This window comes from Brachyhypopomus gauderio, chromosome 10 (genome assembly GCF_052324685.1).
Source record: "Brachyhypopomus gauderio isolate BG-103 chromosome 10, BGAUD_0.2, whole genome shotgun sequence".
NCBI lineage: Eukaryota > Metazoa > Chordata > Actinopteri > Gymnotiformes > Hypopomidae > Brachyhypopomus > Brachyhypopomus gauderio.
The window spans coordinates 223939-241974 of record NC_135220.1 but is presented as its reverse complement, the minus strand read 5'-3'; the positions used below and the strand labels follow the sequence as shown (position 1 = coordinate 241974).

Genomic DNA, 18036 nt, shown 5'->3' with positions numbered 1-18036 from the left:
CATTTCACCAGATGAAGTTGGGGATTTGGTTAGGATTAATAAATGGGGTCCTCAATGCTGAGAAGTATGGGCATATACCTATTCATCAGGCAATTCCATCGGGGAGGCATCAAATTGGCTCCAAATTTATTCTACACCAGGGCTATAACCCCAAACATACAGCCAATGTCATTAAGAACAGTCTTCAGTATAACGAAAAACAAGGAGTCCTGAAAGTGATTATATGGTCCCTACAGAACGCTGATCTCAACATCAACGGGTCTGTCTGGAATTATATGAAGAGACAGAAGGGTTTGAGCAAGCCTACATTCACAGTGATCTGTGGTTAGCCCCATGATGTTTGGAAGAACCTCCCTGCTGGGTTCCTTCAGAAACTGTGTGCCTGGAAGAATCTATGCTGTTTTGAAGGCATAGGGTGGTCACACCAAATATTGATTTGCTTTAGATTTATCTTTTGTTCACCCAATTTGCATTTAAACTAACACTTGTATTTTTGAAAGCATTCTTAAGCAGAATTTTCCACTCCCTCCTAAAACCTGTGCAAAGTACTGTATGTATCATAAAAAATACTTTAAATATAATGTGGTCATTTTCCTCATATGGTCCAGCCATTTTGCTTTGCATCTCTCACAGTAGCCTCAAATGTATTTATGAATAAAAACATTAATATTTATTTCCAGTGCTGAAAAAGGAACACAAGGCTCATTTCATCTGTGTACACTGTGAACACACTTAGTATGTCTGCACTCAGACCCTGTGCTTTGAAAATATCGCTTAGTTTGTGCAATAAATCAGAACAGGGGAAATGTGAGCCATTCTTTATTCTGAAATGGGAAAACCATAATGGGCTTTATTATCCATATTTTGACGTAACATGGCAGTATACCTCCAAAATTGTGGACAAAATGTCTTTTTTGTTGGACACCTGTGTCCTGTACTGTAGAGATGAATAAAAATGATTATAATTATTAACCTTTTTTTGATTATTTTTGTTTTCACTGGTGAAGCAGTGAACTGACTTTTTTAGTTGTCGAGCCTCATGGACCTGGCTTGTAACTCACTCACTCACTCACTCACTCACTCACTCACTCACTCACTCACTCACTCACTCACATTTAGTGTAAAAATGAAAGTCTTTGCAAAGAGGCACTGTTAAAAGCTTGATATTAAGGAGCACTCCAATAGTATTGGTGCATTGCATCAATGGCACTATAAATGTCATTGATGGAAAAAAAATATTGTAAAAATCCTCTTGGGCATTTTACCTCTGAGTAGGATTCCAAGATAGCATTAAATACACTGATGTGCCAAAATACATTGGATAGCGGTACGGGATAGCAGACAGCATGTCTCAACATCCCTGCAGACATCTTCTGTCCACTTGTGCAACTGATGCCGTGTGGAGTTAGGTTTAGGGTTAGAGGGGGTCCCAACAATACAACTTCCCATGGCTTTTGACTCATCAGTGTGTATCCATTATGTGATGAATCCTCTATTCTGAAATGCATGAACAATTTCAACAAAAGGGTTCCACTTGGGTTAGATTTTGATGTCCACAATTAATGTATGCAGATTCATGAGTTCTCATGAAACCCTAAATGGAATTCATTAATGGAATTTAAGTAGTGATATCAATGCTGGTATATGATTGTTACAACAATCTTGTCTGTGTCTGTTGTATGTGGCTAATGTATTAATTGTGCATTTGAGCATAAATTGTGCTTGCTCCAAATGCTTGTAGAGCGAAAATTCTTAAGCAAGTTGGATGCATCATTGTACCTGTACATTGTACATCATTACCTGGGATTTCAGAGCAGCCCGTGCTATTTATTCCCCCAACCCACTGAAATGAAGCATCATGCACTTGTGCATACAGAGCTCTAAATTAAAAATCATGAATCAGTGTGGCAAAAAAAATAACCACAGTGGAGGTCTCAAAGCTGTTGTCTTTCGTCATTGTTATTTAAATGTATGTAGCTTCAGTTCACAACAGACTGCAAGATTTTTTTTTTTGATGATGAGGTATCTCAGATGTGTAGTTTGTGAATCTGTAAGATTGTGTATTCTATTACTGTTATACAAATGCCCAAATGCAATTACACACACAAAAACAACAATGTTTTTCTCCCATTTTAAATAAAATAATTTGCTATTGAATTAATTGACATTGATGAACCTCTTTGGCAAATTAAATTTGTTAAATTTGGACCTCACTGCAGCTACTTAAGAAATTGCTGCCATGTGCCAGGAAACTGTAAGGTATGATGGACCTGTGTATTTTATTTTCTTCCTGCCCACTTCTGCAGTGTGGGTGTGAAGTCGCCCCACCCCCGTGGGATCCAGTTGGAACTGGAAATTTCTAGCCACTGCTGGCTCTGTGCCCACTCCCACAACCCAGCGTCTGTCGAGAGAGAGAGAGAGAGAGAGAGAGCGCGGGGGGGGGGGGGGGGGGCTGGGGGGGGGGCTGGGTGGAGGCAGTGCTGAGATGTAAAGTGACAAAAGAAAACCAAGTGAATAACTGAATACAGGCATGACTGTTCACTGTTAATAATTCATGCTCAGGCACACGTATCACAGTATAGAATCTTTAGAGAAGCACTGATGAATTAAGATGGGGACTGTTTCTTTCTTTCTTTTTGACTAATGTATACTGTATATAAACTTGTGAATTTATTACTCCTTATTTTTATTTTAAATTGGCAAGTGAATAAGAGTGAACTTAGCAGTTTAGTAGTTCCCAAAATGACTTCTATGAATCATATTTGTACTAATCTTACTTTTAGGGTATTAACCTTTTTTGTCATGAGAGGTTGTTTTATTATCACTGGGATGTTGGACTTCAGTGAGGACCACCTAGTAACTTTTCTTTCAGAGCCTTTTCTTTTTTTCCTCTTGTGCACTCTTCCATGTTATTTAAAAATTTTTAAAAAAAGGATTGCTCAGGTAAATTTGAAGAAACCTGAAATGATGACCAACCCTCTGCCAGTGTTCAACACCTTGCAATTCAAATCACACAGTTTACTGAGTACATGCTAAAATCTTCAATATGTTTAGCTTGGTCCTCATGGGAGATTGTGGTCCTCGTTCACACTGACACTGTCAGTGTTTAATGGCCTGTTCCTACAGTGTCTGAAAGAAAACTGTGCAGATACATACAGCTCACCTTACGATTCCCACTGTATTTGTGTTGTACTCATAATACAGGGATATTAAGATCAGAACTGGCTTTGGTTAATAGCATTTTCCAAATGACAGTCCTACCACAAATATATTTGTCAAGCTAGTTGATATATTTGATATATATGATGTATTTGAACTTGGTGAGGATGGGCCACTATGAAAATTCCACATGTTTTCTTAGTTACACAGATTAATGCTGATTTGGCCTCATATGTTTTAATTTTATTTAATAAAAAAACAGAAGTTCATCATCGTTATCATCAGCAGCAGCACCGTTATTATTATTACTAAATAAGGTTTACACTATTGTTTTGTTTTATTAACTTCAACACATTACTATCACCACAATTTTATTTACTTCCTATATCTCATCAGCAGCATTTTCTGTGTTACGTCACTGAGAAATTGCAATGATAAATCTGAAATACACACTGAGCCAACTTTTGTGAAATTGCCCAATTTTTGTGTTTTGTATGAAAGCTCCTGCTTTTTCATATCTTTAGAAATAGTGCCACACGGAGGTATTAAAATGCATTACAATCCACATGGTATGCACTGCACTTTTATTGCCTGATCTAGGAGTGATTTACAAGTCATCCCCCTGCTCAAAATTGGCCAGTTCTTCAAATGATTGAGAACCGTCCTAAGTGTAAGAAGGTCTAGTATGTAATGGGTTGACTTTTGTCATGAGAGGCTTGTGTATTGTATCTGGATCCCTTCGATTTGCTGTTTTAGCAAAATAATTGAAGATCATTAGAAAGAAGATGAAAAGACAGTTGAAACTAAACACTTGCATTTAATCTTTTTTATGGATTGTGCTCTGTTGCCAGTGAATCCAGTAGCAGCTCCAGTGATGAGTCCCCAGCTCGGTCCGTCCAGTCGGCTGCAGTCCCAGCTCCTTCCTCCCAAACCCTGCCCCCGTTGGACAAAGATGAACCCCGTAAGAGTTTTGGTATCAAGGTGCAAAACCTCCCTGTCCGTTCAACAGGTAAACTTCTGCTTACTGTGAGATTGCTTAATGATTCATGGTTTTGTTTTTCTCTTTTTGTGACAGTTTTAAGAATTTTAATTACTGGGGTTTTTTTGTTGTTGTTTGTTTTTTTTTTTTTCCAGCTTCGTAAAGTGTGTCGATCTGAATGACATCTGAATGTCTTCTGTAAATTTCAGATACAAGCCTGAAAGATGGTCTATTCCACGAGTTTAAAAAGCACGGAAAAGTGACATCTGTGCAGATTCATGGAGCGTCTGAAGAACGATACGGTCTTGTCTTCTTCCGCCAGCAAGAGGACCAGGAGAAAGCTCTTAGTGCATCGAAGGGGAAGCTCTTTTTTGGGATGCAAATTGATGTAACTGCTTGGACTGGCCCTGGTTAGTTAAAATCTTATTACTTGGCTATGAAAAAATTATATTCACTGTATTCTATCAACGTTCATTCTTTCATTGTTTAGGAATTGAATTCACTTCAAGTGCAGATAAAAAATTTGGGCGGGGTTTTAATAGTACATAATTTTGTACTATTTGTTTTAGCAACGTCTGGGCACATACAAATAACTTTTTGTACTAAAAACTAACTTTATGGAGATTCACCACTAAAGTATATGCAGCAAATCACATTTTTGTGATTGTGTGCCCATGATTTTTGATATATGGGGCAAGAGATAGGACCTTATTGCCAGTCTTACCAATTCCTCAAATGTTGTGTTTCTTTATAGAGACAGAGAGTGAGAATGAGTTTCGGCCACTGGATGAACGCATTGATGAATTCCACCCAAAAGCTACACGGACGCTCTTCATTGGAAATTTAGAGAAGACCACAACCTACCATGATCTGCTTAACATTTTTCAGCGCTTTGGGGAAATAGTTGTAAGTTATCAAGTCAAGTCAAGTCAAATTTATTTGTATAGCGCTTTTCACAACACATGTTGTCACAAAGCAGCTTTACAATCTTTACAAGATTAACAATCTTATGGGTCCAAATCCCTATTATGTTAGAATGATATGAAGATGTTTTTGCCTTAGGTGCTCACAGCTATATTAAAGTCTTAAATACTGTGTAATGTTTTAATGTGTTTTGCCCATATTTAATAGGATATTGATATAAAGAAGGTAAATGGGGCCCCACAGTATGCCTTTCTACAGTATTGTGATATTGCTAGCGTCTGTAAAGCAATAAAGAAAATGGATGGGGAATACCTTGGGAACAATAGGTTAAAGGTAAGAATATAAATATGTGTAGCCTACTATATTACTGAAATAAACTTGATATACTGCATACTGTGTCTGTATATTGTAATGTTTATTTTTGTGTGTGCTCTACAGTTGGGATTTGGTAAAAGTATGCCCACCACATGTGTATGGTTGGATGGCCTGGCATCTAACATTACAGAACAGTATCTCACACGACACTTTTGCCGTTATGGACATGTTATTAAGGTTTGTGTTTGTCCTCATTTAAATTAATTCCTGCATGTTTGTGACATAACTCTGATTATTATTTTCTCTCATCACTAGGTCGTATTTGACAGATTAAAGGGAATGGCCCTTATTTTGTATAATAATATAGAGTGTGCACAGGCAGCAGTAAAGGAAACAAAGGGTTGGAAGATTGGGGGTAACAAAATTAAGGTATACAAAACAAATGGCTTTTTTCCCTTCATTAAATTGGCTTTCTCTGTTCTTTCATTGATTTCAAGAATTGTCAATATTACTTTTCAGGTTGACTTTGCTAACTATGAAAGTCAGATGGCTTTCTATCGTTCAATGCAGGCATCTGGACAGGACATCAGAGATTTTTATGATATTCTCTCTGAACGTCGGTTAGTTGTGTTTTTTGCATTAATCATTGTAAAGTCATTATGTTTATTGTTTTTCCTGACATAATTCATTGCACTTTCTTTTCCCCTCTGACAGAGATGAGCGCAGGCCGCCATATCATGAATTCTCCACTGAGCGGGTGTATTATGAAAATGTGAGAACTCCTGGAACCTACACAGAGGATCCGCGTCGCAAGTATCCTGCCAGAAGTCGGGAGTTTTACACAGAATGGGATCCCTACGCCACAGACTACTATGACCCACGGTATTATGAAGAGCCCCGTGAATACAGGGAGTACAGAGACCCTTATGAGCAAGACATTCGGAAATACAGCTACATGCAGCGAGAACGTGATCGGGACAGAGAGCGCTTTGAAACGGATCGAGAACGCGAGCACGGTCGCAGGACTGTCGAACACGGCCAAAGCCCGTCTCACCCCCGTCGTCCCGCTAGTCCGGCTGCGTCCCCCTCCCTCTCTGAACGTCTACCTAGTGACTCTGAGCATCATATTTACAGTCGCTCTTCTGAGCGAAGTGGCAGCTGCAGCTCAATTTCGCCACCACGCTTTGAAAAGCCAGACAGAATTCGTTTGGAACGGTACAATAAGAGTGATAAACTTGACAAAGAAAGGCCACTCTTTGAAGCTGAGCGTGGAAGTGCAGTGGAAAAGCGTATTGGGCGCAAGGATAAAGGAGATAAGGAAAGAAATGAGAAGCAAAAGATAAAGAAGTTAAAACTTGCTTCTTCAAGTGTTCCATCATCTGAGACAGACCCCGAGCCTGACAGGGAGGCTAGCCCTGATGCAGCTCAGCGTAGTTCAAACAAGTTACTGGTCAAGGAAAATGACTGTGGGAAAGGAAGCCTGGCTCTTCCGCCTTGTGTTGTCCAGCTGACACGTGTCAAAGAAAAAGAAGGAAAGTTAGTGGACCATGTAATAATTGAGAGACAAAGAGGGAAGGTTGCCGGTGAACCTGTCAAATCTCCACCTGCACCTCCCTCAGCTGACCAAAAGAATATATCCCTACGAATAGAACCTCAAAATAGAGAGGTCCTTAAACATGGAAAAGTTCCCAAAGACAAATGTTTGATTAATCAGATGGAGCTTGTGGACAAAGAAGGCAAAAGCAAAGTCAGGAAATACCTTAAAGTGGATCCTGCATTTGAAATGATCAACTCCTCTGTGGATACTGATCGCTTAGCAGCTCGGAAGAGGCGTTTTGAGGAAGGAGTTGGGAAAAGTAATCACTTGAAGAAAGCCCAGGAGGAAGATGAAGTGAGACTTGGTCTGAAGAGACTGGGTGATTGTAATTTGTCAAAGGGGATGGAAGAGGACAGGAAACTGCCTCAAATGGTGATGTTTATGCGAGAGAACATAAATGCTAAGCCAGAGAAACTGGTTATTTTAAGCAACACAAGCAAAGGACCAGACTCTGAAGCAAGCAGAGATCTTGGTCAAGGCCTAGACATTCAGTATCAACTTGGAGAACCAACAGGGCAGGCAACAGACCCAATGTCCGAAGATGGAAACATAGACGTGGACTGCTCAAAAGAACATCACTGTACTGAATTTGAAGGACACTCTGCATTGCATGATAAAAAGTCAGTAGACTGTGAAGAAAGGTTGCTCTTTGACATTGATCACTCACAGAGCTGTAGAAAACAAATGGAGCAAAACCGTCGTCTGCAGCAGCATCTGCAAGAGTGTACCAAATCAGAAAAAACTGAAACTACACCCAGCACTGATACAGAGGAATTTGATCATCGAAGCCTTCTACACGAGGTGGGTAAACCACCCCAGGATGTCACTGGAGACTCGCCTCCCTTCAAGCGAAAGGACTCTGAGACATTTGATTATGATTTCAGCAACAGTTCCAAACAATTAATGGATGAGTCTGAAAGTGGATTCACCCCTGTATTGGTTGAAAAGGAGATGTCTGCTGACACATTGCATTTGGTGGCTGACAAAGACGCAAAAGTCTCACTAAAAACAGAAAACAAAGAGAGCTCCCATTTAGATGACTTCAAATCCAATGATGACAATCGTGTTGCGGATGCTGAGTTATTCAAGGCTAAAACGTCATTGGTTGGGGAAGAGGTTTTGTGTAGGGAGAGAAGACAGGACACAATGAAAGCTGAAATGACCTTTCCTAGCAGCATTGTGAACCGTGACAGCATTAGAAAGCGCCTGGTACGTGAGCTGGAGCCTGGAGAGGTGCAGTCAGACTCTGATGATGATACAGGAGATATTACACATCTGTCACCAAAGTTGGACACGGCATTAAAAATAGAACATGAGGGAAGGCTCTCATGTTCCCTAGAAAAAAATAAGTTCTATGAATTTGCCCTGGACAAAACAATAACACCAGATACAAAAGCCTTGCTTGAGCGTGCTAAGTCTTTGTCTTCTTCGAGGGAAGATAATTGGTCTTTCCTTGGCTATGAGTCAACGTTTCCAAGTTTTCGAAATAGCACTGACAAGGAGAAAATTGAGCCCACACCAAGGCCCATTCCTTCCTGGTATATGAAGAAAAAGAAAATTCGGTCAGACTCGGAAGGAAAGCTTGATGTCAAAAAAGACTCCAAACCAGAGGAACAGGAACGGCAGGAGCTATTTGCCTCTCGTTTTCTTCACAGCTCTATTTTTGAGCAGGACTCAAGACGCCTTCGACATCTTGAACGCAAAGACCCTGATCCAGAGGTTGGAAAGGATGGAGATAATGGTAGGTCCAGTGTCACTATTGAAAGACCTGGGCCTGGAGGTGCAGACCTTTCAGCAGAGCCTATAGTGCTTTTCCATAACCGCTTTTTGGAGTTACAGCAGAAAAAAGACCAAGAAACTCATATAACTGACAAAGTATCTATGGCTGAAATAGTTGAGAAAAAAATGACGCCTGATCAAAAACAAGTCCAGTCTCCTAATGCCCCTGATGTACTTGGATTTAAATTGGGGAGTCCTTCGGCAACAGCATCGCTCCCTTTCCACAGCCCCGTAGAGGCTACTGTACAGGATAAGACTGCTTCTCCAACTACATCAACAGAGTTATCTGTTTTACCAATAGTAGATGAACAATTAGAAGATCTTCAGACAGATTCCACTCAACTGTCCAGTCCAATGAATGTCATTAAAACAACTGTAACGCTGAGTACACCAACTGTGACAAACAAGGACTCAGTTGAAGTAGAGCATAATAAGGACTTCTGTGAACCAAAACAAACGGCTGTAAATACACAAACGGAAGTGCAGAGTCTTGACGTGAAACCTCCCACCCCGGGTGCCTCCTTAATTCACTTAGAGCCAGGGCCTGATCCTGCCATGTCACCAAGTTTCAAGTTTGAAGATGCAAGAGAGATTCTTAAGATAAAGCTTCCAGAAAACAACACAGAGCATCTTGACCATAATCCTCTTGAAAATATGGAGTCATCTTTGAAAATCCAATTTGCAATCAACGAACCTGAGGTTGAGCCAACACAACCAGCTCGGAAACAACCAAAAAATAAAAAAGCTAAAGCAAACCCAACAGTAGTGATATCTACACTGCCGGCTCAACTAGCCAACAACGAGAAACCAGCTATACGAAAGAGTGAACGCATTGACAGAGAGAAGCTGAAAAGGGCATCATCACCACGAGGAGAGGCCACCAAAGGCGTAGCTGATACTAAAAACACGTCCAAATCTCCTGTTCGTGCAACAGATCTGGAGCAATCCGGTGACATAGGCTTGCCCCATGGCAGGACACGGCAACGCAGAAATGTTCGTTCTGTCTACGCCACACCCCATGAGGATGATACACTTCAACAGCCAGGCAAAGAACTCGCTGAATCCTCTCGTTCCATGCGGAAGCGTGTTGCTGATAAAGAATGTGTACAACAGGATGCATTGACTACGCCAGTTAACACAAGAAGAGGTCGCCCACCCAAAATACGTAAAAGAGATGATGCGTCTCCAATGAAGGGGGAGCCGACCAAAATTTCTGAGGGTGAAGACACGGATAGCAAAGAGTCAGCGAGCAGTGGTGAAGTTATGAAGGCTGCAGAGGGCTGGCGCTCTCCTCGTTCTCAAAAGGTGCAGTCAGTATTGAGAGCGGGACAGAACAGGAAAGCAGCCAAAACGGAGAAACTGCCAGACAGTACAGTATCCAGTCAAGGTGATGTTCCTGAAATCTTAGAGCCTCACACTAAAGCAAAAGATGAGAATCTCTCACAAACTGCAAATACACTTCCAGGCACAAAACCACAAATTAGCTCTAAAAGAGACAAAGAACCTAAACATTCTGAGAGAAAATGTACTGTGGAAAAAATGGACGAGAAATCCGAGATTGATTCCATAGAAAAAGCACAGCCGTCTGATAAGTGTGTGAAGGGGAAGGTACCAAGATTGACGCGCAACAACAAAACACTTCCTAATGATAATTCAATCAGTTTGAAAAAGCTTGTCATTAATCTCAGTGGAGACGCAGTTAAAGATGGGCTACAGTCTGGAGATGAAGACGGCGCCAATTGTCAAGATTCTGCCATAAAGAATACAGCAGAGGTATCCATTAAAGAAGAGTCCAGAACCCCAAACCACTTCAGAGAAGTAGATGATCTTAGCACAGATGAGAGGGAAGACGCTCTGTCAGACGCAGAGCTTCCTGCTGAGTCGGAGGCTGACTTGTTTGCTCGCCAGATGGAGCTTGAAAGGGCAGTGGAAAATATTTCTAAACTAGCAGTTGAGCACCCACCACAGTCCTACAAAGAACCATCTCCTCAACCCCCCGCTGTAATACAGCCCGTTCCAGCAGAGCCTGAAGATGAAACCGAGGTTGAAAAACCAGCTAATCCTGCGAGTGAAACTGAGCTTGCTGCTGCAATTGATTCAATTACTGCAGAGGATATTTCTGCTGATACAGATGGATTTCAAGCTCTTCCTACATACACTGCACTTCTTCCCACATCATCGGATCCACTGGTTTTGCCTGCAGCAAGTGAGGTTACGGAACCAGAGACAGACCTGGCAATAAAAAACATTATAGATTCTCAGCCAAGTAGTATTTTGGCTTCTGATTTAAAGTCCTCCGACCCAAGAGATGTTTCTGAAGGTCCATCTTCTGGGATCCCTAAGAAGGGAGGAGGAACACGGCCTAAAACACCAAAGAAATCCAAAGGTCGAAGGGTTTTTGCAAACAAAAGAATGGATATGACGGCAGACACGGGATTTGAGGTTGAATGTGCTGCGGTTAAACTGCCAGAGTCCATTCCTGAAGATATTCAAACTGCCAACCCCAAAGCAGCTACATCGTCAGCAGCAGCTGCCGTGGTCACTGTTGCTGCTGCATGTAAACATGACGTGACATCAGCAGTGACTCTGGACACCCCAAAAGAGGCAGAACAGCCTGTTACAGACCAGCCTGAACCCCAAGAATCTGCCTTTCATTCTGGAAGTAATAGTTCTTTGTATTTTAGGTCGTCAGAACCATGCTCAGAACCAATAGCTCCAGCACGTACCCCACCTTTAGCACGACTCGGTGCAACACAAGCTCGTTCAGCAAAGGTACCTCTAACAACCCCAGACTGGAGAAACAGGACAGAGGAGAAAGGAGTACTTCATATATCCCAATCAACTGTGGCTACATCTGCATCAGCTGTAGCAGGAGGGGGACCCACAGCAAATCCTCCAATTCCGCCTGATACAAAAGCTTCTGATATTGATCCCAGTTCTAGCACCTTAAGAAAGATCCTAATGGAACCAAAATATGTATCTGCTTCAAACAGCAGTGCTGTCCCAAGCACAGTGCTCACAACTACATTAGCGGACCCTCGAATGTCACAGAATGAAAATTCACCTGTGATAAAGTCTTCACTAACTGAAGATAAACCAAGCCCCATAACTCCTGTTACTCCTCAAATGACGCCTCCCCAGCTACCACCGCCACAGCCCACTGATACTCTACAGAGCTTCAAAGAGAAAATGGGAAATTCAGTTATCTCTTCCACTGCTACCTCAGTCATTAGTCGGATTCCCATGCCTTTTGATTTTGACGACACTCCTCGTATCTCTTTGAGCAACCGCAGCTCAGCACTCTCTCAGCCCAAGCAGAAATATCGTTTAGGTATCAATGAGAATAGCAGGTACCACGGACTCCCTGTGTCGGAAGAAGGACGACCTGCTTCTGATAACATGTCAAGTAACGCAGGCCCGGGTTCTGGTTTGAGGGTAAACACATCAGAGGGTGTGATGGTACTGAGCTATTCAGGACAAAAGACAGAGGGACCTCAGCGAATTGTGGCCAAAATTAGTCAGATCCCACCAGCCAGCGCAGTTGACATTGAATTTCAACAGTCTGTTTCAAAATCTCAGATCAAACAGGAGCCACTTATACCTCAGCCATCTACTCCTAAGGGATCCCAGACACCTACAAGCCAAGGACACACGGGTGCTATATTAAGCGGTCAAAGTTTCAATGCCCAGCCTGTGATTTCCTCCATAAAACGAGAAGGTCCTGTTTATGACAAATCCGAATCATCCTATCACACCAGTCCCCACAATGCCACAGTGAAAACATTCCAACAGCCAGGTACCAGTCCTCAGATCCTGAGATTTAATCAGTCTATTTTGCAGCAACAGCACACCAAAAAAGCATCAGTCACTGAATCTGTTGCAGTGAAAGCTGATGTCAAACAACCCCAGGCCTTCAATCAGAGCTCGGTTTTAAGTTCGCATCCCTCCTCTTTGGCAGGTGGTCACATTTCAAGCGCTGTTACTCCCAACGACAGATTGGTCTGTCATCCAAAGCAAGAGTCACACTCTCCAAGGACATCAGGCAATGCAACTGTGCCATTCTCTAAAGTGTGTCCACCTAGTACCTCAGTAGTCTTGGGCCCAAGTGGGCAAAAGTCTCAGTATGTGACAAATGTACATCACCCTGAGCAGTCGGTCATCATGCCTCCTCATAGTGCCACACAGTCGGTAGCTATTGGTCATTTATCTCAAGGAAGTGTCAGAATGAATAGTCCACCACTGTCTGGAATTAACTTTGGAATACGTACAGATTCTGACTCCTCCCCTCGATCTGGTCTTCAACAGTGTTCCACCACAGCCCAGTCAGCAGTTATCAGAGATATGCTTCTTAAGTCACATGCAGGTCCACCTGCTGCTGGCCAGGTGAGCGGACCATGTGAGGATGATGTTCGACTCTTCCACCAGGGAGCTCGGAGGCCCTCGGTTCCCCAGTTACAGTCAGACGTAATGGTTGTGCAGCCTGAATACAAAGGGATGCATCACGGTGGACTGCGACTAGATCAGTACAACAGAGATGTGCGTATACTTATGCACCAACAGTTAAAAGACCACCCAGGAACTGTCGAAGCCCATCGCGCACACACGCCAGAACCTCCTGTAGTGTCATCTTCCTCACACATCTCCCCATCTTCCTCCAAAACTCCCCCTGTTATTAAGAGTCCTCCACAGACTTTGAGAGAGCCACCAAAAGCACTGGAGATGAAGATGCCACGTTCTCCTCATTCAGAGAGTAGACTGATTAGTCGTTCCCCCGGCTCTGTGATATCTCCTCAAGGCGTACAACTGTTGCATGCTGGCAATACAGGCCCGATACCTGAGTATTATAGAGAACTTCGTGGCTTTCATTCACAATTGCCTAGTCACTCAGTAATTGGAATTAACATGGCCAGTCGTGGCATCACTCCATCTCAGGTGAGACCTATGTTAAAATTGTGATGACGGTTGTATAAAATAAAAATGCATACATTATGCATTGTCAGCAGATTTCACTGCATTGAAAAATGTATGTATTAATTGTCTTTATTAGGGGATTCAAGACGGTGAGCACAGACCCAAGGTTACCCACACCTCATCTGGCGGGCCAGTTGGTGACCCAAAACTTGACATCTCGCATATTAGGCATTCAGCCTCCATGGATTTATCTCATGTATCCCGGATCCAGGGTGAGGCTGCTTCACCCTCTTACACCTCTCCAACAGCCATTATGCCCAAATCGGATTTATCTCCTTCAGTGCAGAAGGGACCTCAGAACCTTGTGGCAAGGCAGCTTTCATTATCTTCATCAGTGTCATCTCAGATACGACCTGAATTTAAAAATGAAAGTACTGGTCACCCATCAGTGGATATGGTGCAACTTTTGAAGGTGGGTTCAGTATGTATATGTGTATATTAGCTTTAATTGTTGTAATTGGAGTAAACATATTTAAATGTTGCGTCCTTTTGAGCACCTTCAGATGTATTTCCATTTGGTCTAACTTTTTCTTTCTTTGTTTTTCTCTCTTTGAACAGAAATATCCTATTGTATGGCAAGGCCACTTGGCACTTAAGAATGATAGTGCAGCTGTCCAGTTACACTTTGTGTCTGGTAATAACGTCCTGGCTCACCGGTCACTGCCACCACCAGAGGGAGGTCCCCCTCTCCGTATTGCGCAGAGAATGCGTCTAGAGGCTTCTCAGCTTGAGGGAGTTGCAAGGAGGATGACTGTAAGTAGTTTTACTTCTATTGCCAACTTTTTAAACTATGATTACTTTTGGAATAAGTGGAAAAGCTTGTATTCTAAGTCCATGGTTTTAAAGCAGCAGTAAATCTTTATGATTTAGGAAAGTAGAGGGAAACTATATATTTTGTACTTACCGCTGAAATGTTTTTGGTTGTATTTTCAGATGGAGAGTGATTACTGCCTCCTTCTGGCATTACCTTGTGGACTAGACCAAGATGATGTCCTTAACCAGACTCACGCCCTGCAAACAGGTTTTATCACATACCTGCAGGCAAAACAAGCTGCTGGGATTATCAATGTTCCCAATCCAGGCTCCAATCAGGTGAGTGAAGCAGGACCAGCAGCACACGGCTCTTCATTCAGCACACGGCTCTTCATTCAGCACACGGCTCTTCATTCAGCACACGGCTCTTCATTCAGCACACGGCTCTTCATTCAGCACACGGCTCTTCATTCAGCACACGGCCCTTCATTCAGCACACGGCCCTTCATTCAGCACACGGCCCTTCATTCAGCACACGGCCCTTCATTCAGCACACGGCCCTTCATTCAGCACACGGCCCTTCATTCAGCACTCGGCCCTTCATTCAGCACTCGGCCCTTCATTCAGCACTCGGCCCTTCATTCAGCACTCGGCCCTTCATTCAGCACACGGCCCTTCATTCAGCACACGGCCCTTCATTCAGCACACGGCTCTTCATTCAGCACACGGCTCTTCATTCAGCACACACTCATCAGCTTGTATGTTGAAAGATTCCAGGATAAGAGTGATTACATCAAACACCATGTGGAGTTTTTTTAACTCCTCAGTTATAAATTACTAATGGATAAACATTCACAGTATTGTTAAATGTTACGTATTGATAAGATAACATCTTAACAGAATATTGGCTCAATCCTTATTCTGGTTTCAATACTGTCAGACAGTTTGTAATTTCCAAATCACTTGTGGCAATGATATGAACTGTAACTGATCAAAAAATATTTCTTTTTCACTGTAGCCTGCCTACGTTGTCCAAATTTTCCCTCCCTGTGAGTTTTCTGAGAGCCACCTGTCTCACCTTGCTCCAGACCTTCTCAACAGTATCTCCAGCATCTCCCCACATCTCATGATCGTTATTGCATCTGTGTAAGACTAGACAGGGGGAGCCCATGACCCCCTCCAAAAAAAACAAAAAAAAAAAAAACAGTATCACACCACCAGCTGAACAACATTCAGGAAAACTCCTCGGTGTTGGATGGTCGAGCTCCTCCTCTGTCACACACTCGTTCTCCTACGTTCTTTCACCGGATCCTTAATCCATCCTTCACTCGTTGATTCCATTCAACCTTTTAACTCTCGGTCGAGAGCGTGTGGTAGTAAACGGAGCTACATTTGCAATGATCAATTTTCTGATCATTCATTTTACTGTTTTCATTGCTGAAGTTTTGAAGGTTTGTATTTGTGTTTTTTTAACACATTAAAGATAAAAATCTTTTATGGTTAAAAAGACATGGGACTGAGAAACAGTTGTTTTTTATTTCATTGAAATGATGATTGTGATTTGTTATTTTTTAATTTTTTAAAAAAGATGTATCAAGATCAGTCATTGCACTATGTTAGGGAAATTAAAAAATGGAAATTAAATATGTGGACTTTGTACAGATTTTGATGGAGATTACTTTAACATGCTTCTGCCACCAGCCATGTGTGAAAATGGAAAAAAAAACTGCTGGAGAAATAACATTTTGTGAAATTTATTTGAAAACTGTTTGAAAATGGTGTATGATAAATCTGTTTATACTACATCTAGTGTCCTGTCCACCAGTTAGCTATTTCCTTCATGTCATTTTTAGAACAACTTGTTGTATATTCTGTGTTTTCCTAAAGGGACTGGCTAAATGGAGTTATTGTGAGTTAGAGTTTACACTTGATGCCTCAATAGGTGATTGTATGTAAATGTTTCTCTTTCAGTTTCAAACTTGAGGTGATCTGGGAGGAGTTGGACTATGTAAATATTATAAATATTTGAATACTTTCAAACCAGTCAGGAGACCCTGTGGATTTCCTGTTACAACAGGACAACTCATTACCATCAACCATAATGTTCATTGTTGTTGCCTGAATTGCATTGTCTTCTGAATCAGTTCAGTGCCAAAATCTTTTGAAAAGAAAAAATTAAACAATCAGATCAATCAGATATTATTTTAATACTTGACTTTGTACGTATCACTGGATCTTTTAGAGCTCTGCTTTCACTTTGCCTTGTTTTATATATTTGTGGTTCCCTACCTCTTTCTCTATTTTTATTTTTTCAGACAAGTGCTATGAGGATTATTCTAATTGGGGTTCTCTTATGCAACTCCTGAAAGTGTTCTCAATATTTTTACTTCCCCCCCCCCGACCCCATGTATCCTTTTTTGGTCTCTTATCAGATATGTCTCTTAGTGTTAAGTTGTGCCATGCAATTTTTCAATAATTCTTTGTTAAAAGGAATCTGTAAAGAAATGTGTACAAGTCTGTTTTCACTATCACTGTCTCTCTGAGCCAAGTTGTAAATACTCATTTATGCCATGTGTGTCCTACATTTTCTCTTTTTTCAGGATTATTTTGTTTTGTAAAACAAAACCGTCTGAAGAACCAGAGTAAAAAACCAAGAGTAATACAGAAATGAAACCATGTGTGTCACTCTTGCAGACTGAGCATACCGACTGCAGACTGACAGCTCATGAGTATGCTGAACGCACTTATAATTTTGATAAACAGGTTAAAATCCAAACACCAAAATGCAAAACACATCTAAAGAAATTGTCTGTTTCCTTGTATTTCATTATTTTGAGTGTATTTCACTGTTCCTCTATGAGGACATTTCAAAATGTATAAAACGAAAAAGAAAAATGTTGGCTAACACTTCTAAAGATCATTAAATGGTCACTCTCGACCTTTGAGTGTTTGCATAAAGTTTTTTATTCAAAGTAAATTGCATCTTTGTTATGTCCTGTACGTTATGTACTTTTGAATATCAGCTCAATTTGGTATATCTATACAGGTTGAACATGCACACAGCGTTTTCAATTGCTCACTGTGGTAGATGAACTCTGATGGGCCGGCCCCATGCTCACCAAACCAAGATTGCTAGACGTACAGGCTTGTATGGAAGATGTATTGGTCAGCAATACCATTGTGATGCTGGGTTTGGATTACATCAATTGTACAAGCAGGAGGACAAAGGCCAAGGATTAGTGAGCATCAGAGACACTTTCCAGGATTAAACATCAAAAAGGTCCAGGAAGATGGCCCCAAGTGATGAAGTGCTTAGTGAGTACCTGCTTACTGAGTGAGTGCTTAGCTCTGTATGAGGACATATACAGGACAGGTAAAATTATAAACATTTCTGGAGTGTGGCAGCAACTCCGGCATTAAGTTAAATTATTACAGCCTAGCTAAAAAAGACAGAACCAGAAGGTAACATAGGCTTGGGGGCATTCTGAGACAATGGCATCCGTCCACTGCACTGTCAACAAACTTGAGTGACCACGAGCAGTGACAGGATGACAGCACC

At 41.7% G+C, this 18036-nt stretch overlaps 1 protein-coding gene across 2 annotated transcripts in view; it reads left to right on the top strand.

Annotated features, from left to right (window-relative positions):
* The window catches only part of spen (spen family transcriptional repressor), a 32438-nt gene extending 15011 nt beyond the window's left edge, over window positions 1–17427 (top strand). For both annotated transcript variants that reach the window (XM_077018399.1, XM_077018400.1), the window contains exons 4-15: window positions 4011–4168; window positions 4348–4548; window positions 4893–5044; window positions 5270–5395; window positions 5501–5614; window positions 5693–5806; window positions 5897–5997; window positions 6092–13685; window positions 13801–14136; window positions 14283–14477; window positions 14658–14816; window positions 15496–17427. In XM_077018399.1, coding sequence (XP_076874514.1) covers window positions 4011–4168; window positions 4348–4548; window positions 4893–5044; window positions 5270–5395; window positions 5501–5614; window positions 5693–5806; window positions 5897–5997; window positions 6092–13685; window positions 13801–14136; window positions 14283–14477; window positions 14658–14816; window positions 15496–15627 — 9382 coding nt within the window. In that variant the 3' untranslated portion in view covers window positions 15628–17427. The remainder of the gene's footprint in view (window positions 1–4010; window positions 4169–4347; window positions 4549–4892; window positions 5045–5269; window positions 5396–5500; window positions 5615–5692; window positions 5807–5896; window positions 5998–6091; window positions 13686–13800; window positions 14137–14282; window positions 14478–14657; window positions 14817–15495) is intronic.
* The last annotated feature ends 609 nt before the right edge of the window (window positions 17428–18036 follow it).